The 10,073-nt window shown below is 37.3% G+C and overlaps 1 protein-coding gene across 2 annotated transcripts in view; it reads left to right on the top strand.

Moving 5' to 3' along the window:
- Positions 1-1,348: 1,348 nt before the first annotated feature.
- The window catches only part of smarcc1a (SWI/SNF related BAF chromatin remodeling complex subunit C1a), a 28,932-nt gene continuing 20,207 nt past the window's right edge, over positions 1,349-10,073 (top strand). Inside the window, exons 1-11 of one of the 2 annotated variants that reach the window (XM_026184120.1) lie at positions 1,349-1,605; positions 3,852-3,971; positions 4,069-4,154; positions 4,513-4,594; positions 5,056-5,148; positions 5,255-5,324; positions 5,608-5,677; positions 5,889-5,964; positions 6,336-6,461; positions 8,035-8,129; positions 8,667-8,797. In XM_026184120.1, coding sequence (XP_026039905.1) covers positions 1,420-1,605; positions 3,852-3,971; positions 4,069-4,154; positions 4,513-4,594; positions 5,056-5,148; positions 5,255-5,324; positions 5,608-5,677; positions 5,889-5,964; positions 6,336-6,461; positions 8,035-8,129; positions 8,667-8,797 — 1,135 coding nt within the window. In that variant the 5' untranslated portion in view covers positions 1,349-1,419. Of the gene's footprint in view, positions 1,606-3,851; positions 3,972-4,068; positions 4,155-4,512; positions 4,595-5,055; positions 5,149-5,254; positions 5,325-5,607; positions 5,678-5,888; positions 5,965-6,335; positions 6,462-8,010; positions 8,130-8,666; positions 8,798-10,073 lie in introns of both variants that reach the window. The other variant, XM_026184119.1, reaches the window with a different exon arrangement.

Raw genomic sequence — 10,073 nt, 5'->3', positions numbered from 1 at the left:
CCCTTTTACTGGGCACGTGACACATTTTTTATCTCTTGTGCTCGATTAAACTTGTGAAGGGTTTTAACAAGTTACTTTTTTTAACTAGTGGATTTAATTAGACTAGAGATTAGAGAATTAGAAAAAAGTAGAATGTAGTGTAGAGTGTAGTGTTCAACCAAAAACAAATAAAGTAAATCAATAAAAAAAATAATAAAATAAAATAATCATTTCACCACTTTTTGGAAACACTTTCTTAACTTTTAGATTATATGTTAATGTACTTTATTTACAAGAAGAAAACCTATGTGAAGACAGCTTTATTCTCTTATTCTTGAACAGACATAGATAGATACTGAAATCTACATGTTATTGAGGTTTTATTTACATCACGGTGTAGTCATGTAAACTTGCTCCACCTCCTGGCTCTGTACAGACACAGGCACAAACTAAGCTGAAAAGAGTCTTGTATTACCTGACAAAAAATACGGTAATCTCTCTTGAGGTTAAATCTGGCCAAAGCTGGTAGGCAAAAAAAAGTGTCACCACAAGATGGCGCCATCCTGACTGCTGCTCACAAATAGTCAACTTTGTCTATCAAATTACATGACAATAGTTAATTTATATTGCACCATACAATAGCTTTGAAAAGTAAAAGTGCTAATTTAGTACATATAACCCCCCCCCCCCCCTCCAAAAAAGTAAGACTGAACTCTCATATAAGTCTCATATTATGTTTGAGTAGTTAAAGCAGAAAAAAAAATCTGTAAGCAACACCAAAAAAAATTTAAATTGTGTTTTGTTACTATAATGTGGCTACTTGGATCTTGTTGGCAAAAACACATTCACTGGATTATAAAAGTTCATACGAAGATTCAAATCTGTATGTTGCAGGAAAAAGTATCAAACCACATGAGAACAACAGACAAGAGTAATATAATAATAATGATGATAATCAAATGAATGAATACATTTTAGACATTAATCTTAGATTAAAAAAACAAACTTTTTTCCCCTCTTAGTTTTGTGAATTTATAACCATAAAGAGTGCAAGATTTTTCTTTAAAAATGTAATATTTTAATTTAAGTTTTTTGACATTTTTGACTTGAATTTTGGAAATTGATAGTTTTGTACTCAAATTACTTGTAATGGCTATTATTAAGTTATTATATCAACCCGGTCCCATTTTTAATTTTTTTTTAATTTTACATACCATGGCCCCAATACGCCATCTTACTTTTAACATAAACTAACTTCAAAAAAAAAAAAAAAAAGGAGGAACCTTCTCAGGTGCCTACATTTCCCATGGACCATCTGATATTCAGGCTCGCGAGACTTCAAATTACTCAACACGTTTGCGGCTGCGCAATGTCATTCGAAAACTTGCACGCTGAGGGACGCCGTGGAGGAGAAAGACAACGCAGCGAACAAAACACACAATGGCGACGGCGGCGACAACGGCAGGGGGAACGGGCTCGGGTGGACCGACCACTGGCCCCGTCGGTGGTTTAACCGCAGTGGGACGAAAGAAAGATGGTGGTCCGTCTGCGAAATTTTGGGAAAGTTCAGACACGATATCCCAGCTGGAGACGGTGCGACTCTGGATCGGAAAGCACTACAAGAAGGTAAGCTAGCTGCCCGCTCCTCTATTGATTTCTATGAAGGCCCGCGTCCCGCTAGCACAAAGGGGCGCTCATGTTTTAGTTAGCTGCAGCCACCCAGAGCTAAGTAGAGTTAAGTTTTAAGAGTGCTCATATATAATTTTGTTTGGGAGTTCACCGTCAGTATACTGCCCATTGTCTTGAACAGTTAAGTTATCAGTTCTTGTTTATCAAATAGCTATTGTTAGCTCGCTAACTGCCCATTCAATGTTGCTACTAATATGACGCTCAGGGGGGAAATGTTTACAAACGAGCGACACATAGCCGCGTATAATTTTTTAACTTGTATTTAATACGTTTCTCATTAAAAAGAAATAACGATAAACCAGACTTTCTTATTAGTTTTTCAAAAGGCCCGTGATGCTAACCTGTATGTAAGTCACGGGACATACCCTGCAGAAATTATAATATTAGCTTAATAAACCCCAGCTTTCTTTTTATGCCATCTTAAAAGGTACTTTACTTAGAAGGTAATTATCTACTTCACTGCGTGCTGTTTGCAGGCCCAGTCCTGTTCCATGCTGTCAGTGTGTTGAGTTTTGTCAACACAGCAGTATAGCACACCGTGCAGGTTGCACTTGCCTACTGAGTTAGCCAAACAAAGAGTGCTCCTCTTGTCACGTCAGGCTCTCATTCAAAACCACTAACACGTTGTGCCTGCTCAAGTTATAGCAGAAACATTATTCAAATGAAATGGCATAGATAAGGGCTTGTGAATACAGCGTTTACTCGCAGATTTATATTACAATATTTCATATATAAACTTGGCTTTTTTTAAGTATATCCACTGTTCAATAAAGTTGCCTTTAAGAATAATAAATACATCCGTTTTTTTGTTGTTGTTGTTGTTGTTTTTGGGTTTTTTTTGCAAAGATATTTATGTGAGTTATTTGAGGCCATATAGCAGTGGAAGGTCTTCCAGCTTTAAATGTACTTTGTTGCTGTTGACTGTGATCTTTCTGGCCAGTGTTTAGTTGTTGTGTTGCATGAACTTAGCATAGACTAAATCTAAAATAAGCAACTAAAACCTTATGTCATTATTTGGTGATGCAACAGTATATAAATGGATAAATGGATTCACTAACATTGTCGTTGGATTACATTGATTTTGCACTGGCTAAACCTTAAAGGATAAAGTCATGACTTGATTTTTAAAGTTTTTTGGTCAAGATTGATTCTCTAGAGCAAAAAGATCAGGAAATAAATAGCATCCAACTATCCCTCTTGTCCTGCTGGTAACAGGACCTGGATATCAGGGACAGCAGTCTAAGCAGAAACCTGTCGCCATGCAAGGCAAAAGATATAACAAGTTTAAACAAAAATCATTAGTCTGTTGACTCTCTAGAGCTGCAACTAACAATTATTTTGATATTCGACTAATCTGCCTAATTATTTCAGTAACTCTTATCTCTGCTTCCTGTTGCCAAACCTCCTGTTCTACCCTGTAGTACCTCATCTGCTGAAGTCTGCCCACCTGTGAATATCACCCTGTTGTTTTGTCCCCCACCAACTTAACATAATGATCCAAGAAACATTTGAATTTCAAAATAATCAAATGTATTTTTAACATTACTCAATAGTTTGTATATTATTTGGTTCATGAATTCATGATTGGATGTTCTGGAGCGAGGCTTGCTCTTATCTTTGTGATGATGTTCCCAGCTGCTGATAACCATGCTAATGATGCTCTCCGTCATGACTTAAGCCATCTGAGAGGTGCATGAGCCTCTTTACAGGACTAACCTATCTATACCCCACTGCTTAATACTAGTATAGCAAAACAAAACAGAAATAGAGCTCTATTAAACGACTCTTGTGGCTGCTCATATCATGGTAACAGACTTCTTTTTATTATTTCCTTTTATTACTTAACACATCACAGTATCAAAACTTATGTCGTGTTGTGTTGTATGCAATGTCGTTGTGGGACAGTTTTCCAATTTCATTGTACTATTGTACTATGAATGACTGTGCAATGACAATAAAGAGTTATCTTATTATCAAATGAAGAAGCCCATTCTCAGACTTTTGAGCATTTCTTTGGAATTAATTCATGTACAAAAAAAAAATCTAAACTCTTGTAGGTTGTATTTTTCTGTCTTTTGGCCACCTTGATTTGCTAAAAAAAAAAAAAAGACTGCTAGATGAGATGGGAATCTGTGCCATTGCTATCATGTTACCAATAACTTTTTTTTTGTGCCTACTTCCAGTACGTCCAGAATGACTCCCCCTCCAGTAAATCCCTGGCAGGTCTCGTGGTCCAACTGCTGCATTTCCAGGAAGACGCATTTGGGCGAAGAGTCAACAATCCTGCTCTTACAAAGCTACCTGTAAGCATACAAACATTGCATTCTACAAAAATCGCCATCACAGTTGAATCCCAAATGGTAAAGTGTTCTGTTCTTATGGTTCTTCTCATATCTTCAGGCCAAGTGTTTCCTGGATTTCAAGGCAGGAGGTGCTCTCTGTCACATTTTGGGATCTGTCTACAAGTTTAAGAGCGAGCAAGGCTGGTAAGTTAACTTGTGTAACTTAGTATGAGCAGATGGGTCTGACATTGATCATCAACTTAAACCCTCCTTTTGAAGTCATTGGTCTTAGAAATATAATTTAAACTATCTCAGTTGTGCATTTTGAAGATAAGCAAAAATCTTAATGGTCTTGTATTTTAGGATGTTGGTTTATGGAGTTAAAAAAATAACCATTTGTGTCAGTTCCCAGTGATTGTACTACCTTGAATGACTTTATTTGTCCCCCAAGTTGAATATCTCAGCAGTCCATGGATGGTGTAGGGCATAGAAGTTGCACATAAAGTCATAATAAATGCAGAGTTATTATTTGAATATTCATGTGGCTTTGTGTCATTCTCAGGCGAAGATTTGACCTACAGAATCCCTCCCGGATGGACAGGAACGTGGAAATGTTCTTAAATGTTGAAAAGAACCTGGTCCAGGTACAGGACAAAGTCCTAATGCTCGAGCTTCTCCTTATGTTTATTCTAAGTACATTTGTTAATCAAAGTGCAGTCTTTAATAAAATTCAATTAGGCTTCGTGTATTCTAGTTATGAAGTTCAGATATTGCAGTTGTGTTTAACTGGCATTCACAATTTCAAAATGCATACAGGGTTTTTATTGTTAAAATTATTGTAAGTTTCAGTAACTCAAAGTCTTTTAACATTTTAAATGAATAAGCTCAGATTCCATTTAGCCAGTGTGCAGGTATCAGATTTTGACTGTATGCAGTTGTATGGAAATGAGGTAAAGGTGTGTTTTTATGTTGTCAAGTGTCCCTTAAAACTTCAACTGTAATCACTGCATTGAGAGATAAGTGAGTGTACTTTTGTTTTTGTACTTTTGCTTTGTTATAAAGCAACTTTTTGCGTGACTCTAACTTAAACCTTCTTCATGTGTAGAATAACTGCTTGACTCGACCCACTGTTTACCTGTCGCCAGACATCGAGCAGAAACAGGCTAGTAAGCTCAAAGACATCATCAAAAGACACCAGGTGAGCACAGAAATGAAATGATTTCCAGAGTAGTAAAATTCTCGTGGGACGCTCTGGTGTAGCAGCCTTTTAAGTTGTTCATTTTGTTTTTCTCTGTTCTCTTCAGGGCTCCATTACTGATGACAAGTCGAAGGCCACCCATATCATTTACCCATCACTATCCCAGCAAGAAGAAGGTTTGTTAGTTATCTCTGTGATTTACGAACTTAATTCTTAGTCAAGTAATGTGAACCACATATCTACTTTCTTTCATTCTCACTTCATTATCCTTCTGACCTAAAACCAACTTATTACTACAGTTAAATAATGAAAGATTTTAAAAGTGACTTAAAATATAGTAAAGTGATCAAATACTGCTTGGTAATCTTACCACTTTGTTTTTTTTTTTAGTTTTGTTTTTGCTTATAAAAGTGTAAATAATTGTGAAAACTCCTGAATATTGGTATTTATGTTTTGCAGAGGAGTGGCTGCGTCCTGTCATGAGAAAAGACAAGCAGGTGCTTGTCCATTGGGGTCTCTACCCAGACAGGTGAGCAGAGTGAGGCATTAAGCAGCTCACAAAAAGATCTGTGCTTCAGCTGGTGGATGTAAATTATTTCCTTCTAATATTTGGGCATTTTAGGAAAATGTTGGCATTTTATTAAAGAAAAGAAAAATAAATAATCACTCGAATCATCCTGAGAGAGATATTTCTGTTCATGACTTCATGAAGTTACTGATAACTGTTTTTATTTTGTTAGCTACGACACCTGGGTGTCAGCCAGTGAGTTAGACGGTGACCCAGAGGACCCACCCAGCACTGACAGACCTTGGAAGGTGAGATGTCTGTAACCAATAGGTTTTCTTTTGATACTGGAAGACTTTTTTGTGTCCCTTAGAGTTTCCAGTTTTGGCTTTTGTTACCTATGTGTTTATAAATTGTCCTGAGAATATAAATGGTCACTATTGTATGCATCTGACATGTGTTTCTACCTGCATACCAAGCAGTTTTATTGTATTTATTTATTTTAAAATGTAAAGTGAAGCGGCTTTACCACATCAGCTAACCAATTTCCTTGTTTTTGCATTTATGTATTTCTTCTACTTGTTCTTTAGTGTCTTCCACTGAAAAATAATGGGAAATTAGGTCAGCAGAGTAAATTGATGAGTTGATTCTACTCTGTTATCTCCTTCTTTACTCTGATAAGGTCCATGCCAAGTGGGTTTTAGACACAGATGCCTTCAATGAGTGGATGAATGAGGAAGACTACGAAGTGGATGAGAACAAGAAGCCAGTCAGCTTCCGCCAGAAGATTTTCCCCAAAGAGGAAGAGGTATGTGTTTTTGCTGTGTGGGTGTGTGTCAGTGATCCAAACTTCAAATCCAAGAGAAAGCAGGTTTTCCAGCCACGTTATATCAGTACAGTGTGACAGCACCGCTCCTACCATTGTTGTTAAAGGGTGCCAACCTGATCGTTGTTACAAGTGACTTGTGTTGAAATTGGCTCTTTTGTAGAGGTATTAATCTAAAATTGGTCTTCAAATCTGTACTGTATGTAAGCCTGGAAATGGAAATTATTTGACTGAGACTAGGTGTGAATGCTGGTGTGAATTTGAATGTTTTTGCTGTTAGTCTGTCCCATTGCATGTTGCTTTGCTGTATGGATTGTGCACCTCACTCTTCTTCGTTCACAACTGGCTTCAGTCTGCATGCTGCCCATCCTTTCCAAGCCTTTCCTCACACTTTGTCTATTTCTAATGAGTTTCAGGGTTCCTGTTCATGTTGAGTAAATGAACTCCAAAAGTTATGATGCCAGAGACATTAAGTTTTCTTTTACATTGTTTTGGCCTTTTCACTGATCACTCATGATCACTCATGTGAGCATTAAGCAAACTGGCCACACAGATGTTTAAGTGCTCCAGTTTCCCATTAAGTGTAGCTCTTTGGGTTACCCTTACGTTGTACTCTTGACCTCTGTCATACACGGACTCACACAAAACATTGAGTGAACTGCATCTATGAGGTTAGTAAGCACATGCTTCACTAAGCCTTTCAAAAAAATAGTTTTTATATGAATTAACTTTTTATTAATCCTCAGCCCCAGAGTATGCCTGGAAGTAAACAGAAAAAAGACTGCCAGGAATGGCCATTGTAGTAAGTGCAGTCAGGACAGCCTGCCAGCTGACCTAATCATCAGGAACTGCTATGCTGGCTGGCATATTCATCCTTGTTTACATGTGTGAAGCTGTAGATGAAGCTTTCGCTTAAGTGTGAGTTTGGGCTGAATAGGCGGGCACTCACATCACATTGATTTATGAAAAGCTGACTGGTCAGGCTTAGGCTTTTCTACTAGTTCTTATAATTTGGTGGATGAAGCACCATCTGCAGGATAGAAATATTTATGAAAGCTCCAAATTTATTGACAATGGATGAATTGTTTTGTAGGACTTGGATAAATCTCCAGAATGCAGTCATAGAGTGCGAAGTTAACATCATCTATAGAGCCACAGCAAACACATTAAAAGCTTTTCATTTTATCTAATCTGGAGCCTTTTTTTTGTTACTTTTTATTAAATTTGAAAAGGGGGAAAAAAAGAATCAAATAGTGACAACTGGACATAAAGAAGTTTGTCTGCTGCTGAAGAGAAATTCCTCTGATCCTGAAATGAGGGTCAGTGTGAAAGAGTGTCTGTTTGAAGAGGACAAACAGGAACCCTGATCGTCTCCTCCACCTCCACGGCATCCCCACCCCACCCCTCCTACGGTCGTTCTCCCACTGCTTCCCCTCCTTGTGTGTGCAACCGTTCCATCCTCTCATTCTGCCGCTCTTTCTCTCATCCTCCATCCCTCGCTCCCTGCGCTGCTCGGGGTTTGTCTGATCAGTCTTCCCGTACACCCGATCGCAAGGAGCGCAAGGCCAACTCTGCGGGAAAGAAGAGGAGGCGCTCACCCTCTCCACCCAGCACTCCAGCCGAGTCCCGTAAGAAGGGAGGCAAGAAGGGGTAAGGATGCTTCTCTTCGTTTTTGTTTTTATTGGTAGTATAAAATGTAGCGAGTACTGAGTAAATGCAGATTTGTGCAAGTGGTCTCCTAAAACTTCAGATTTGTCTCTAAAGGATAAAACTTGGTGATCCAATACATTTTTTTCAAAAGACAACAGGCCTTAATGTGACTCAGGAACAGGAGATGTATTATTCATTTTGTTTAAGCAGATTTTAATAAAATATGCTGCAAAAATTTATTTTCCAAGGCTTGGGGACTAGTTGTATTTGGATATTAATCCACAGTGATTGTGCTAGGGAGCATTTATGGTAGCAGGACTGTGTATGTGTGATTGAGTCAATGTAGACTATATTTAATGAATGAACATGTCACTTTGTACAGCAGTGAGACTGATGTGAGTAGAATTAGGACGACCATGAAGCCCTGTGGTGCAGTATAATAAGATATCAGTTATTTATCCTGGTGTTTGATTTTTTTTTTTTATTGTCACGTTTTAACAGTTAGAGAAAAGCAAATAAATCCTTTCTTTCTCTCAGGAACCCGGGACCTCACTGGAAACGACGGGGCCACAGAGGAGAAGAGGAGGACACTGAAGAGGACATGACAAAAGACATGGACGATTCCTCAGCTGGTGCTAGCATGGAGGAGGGCAGCATCTCCAAGAATGGTATGTGCTGAGTATAGGGGCTAAGCTTGGCTCTATTTGTGTTTGTGTTGCAAACTACCATCTGTACATGAGATACTTTTCCTGTGTATTAAAGCATTAATTTGGATTATCATTAGATTAATTAAATACACTTGTTCATTAAATGTTTTAGCCTTCTAAAATGAATGTAATTATTCTGTCTTAGCTGTCATAGAAAACGTCAGACAGTTATTATGAAACGCCTAACTAATTGAATTTAAATTTAGGTGGTTACATGGACACAAAAACTGCTTGCATAGACCAAATAATTTTTTACCACAATAGGCATCCTAACTTGGCCATCAATACTTTGATATTTGTTAAATGTAGTTAAACATCACAGAATAGTCATATTAAAGAAATTTTACATAAGCAGATAAAAAGGGTATTTAATATTCAGTTACAAATGTAAAGTTTTGCTCTATAGCATGTATAGCAAAGTACGCATAACTAAAATGACTTTACTGTCTTTACATTTAATTGATCATCAATTGAGTCGTATTTAGATTTTATCTATAATTGTAACATAATATATATATTATATATATAATATATATAAACAGTTTTAAATGGTATTTGTCTGCAGTTGCCAGTAAGATCAGAGACAGAAATTAGGATATTTAAATGATTCCTGTCATAAGTGCCCTCTTCAGTCTTGTTGTTATGTGTTGCAATGTTCAGCTAGAGCTTTATAAGCAGTAAGAAACCTGCACTGTGATCTTTGTCCTGTTTCTCTCTTTGTAAGGTTTGTCCTTTTCTAAACAGAGATAAATTTTATTTCATTCAATTTTAAATTCATTTTTTTGTGATTATTCTCTATGTGGCTGCTGTGTACTGAATCATTATGTTATGATGACAAGAAAATCCCCTCAGCAGCAAGGGAAAAAAACATACCCATTGACGCTCACAGTTTAAGTCAGAAAATAGAAAAAAACCCTTGGGTGCTTCTTTTTCATGATCTGTATTCTGCTTAAAGATTCCCTTTAAAACCAACACACACAATTCTGTCTATAATACTCTTTTTAGACCAAGTCCCATTCGTTATGTCCCACTTTTGTCCCAAAGAAATCTCCTTGTCTTCCTCCAGCACACAGACACGCACTCAGTCTATTGTAGTCTCTCCTTTTGCAAACCAGAAAGCTCGTTATTGTCTTCATGCCCATGGCTGAATTAGACAGTCTTTGAATAATTTTTCTTAAATATTTTAATTTTTCCCCTCTTCTGTACTTCACTTTGTACATTTTTTTTCTTTTATTCC

Source organism: Astatotilapia calliptera, chromosome 11 (genome assembly GCF_900246225.1).
Source record: "Astatotilapia calliptera chromosome 11, fAstCal1.2, whole genome shotgun sequence".
Taxonomy (NCBI): Eukaryota; Metazoa; Chordata; class Actinopteri; order Cichliformes; family Cichlidae; genus Astatotilapia; species Astatotilapia calliptera.
Note: the sequence above shows the minus strand (reverse complement) of the source record. Positions and strands in the feature narration are given on the sequence as shown.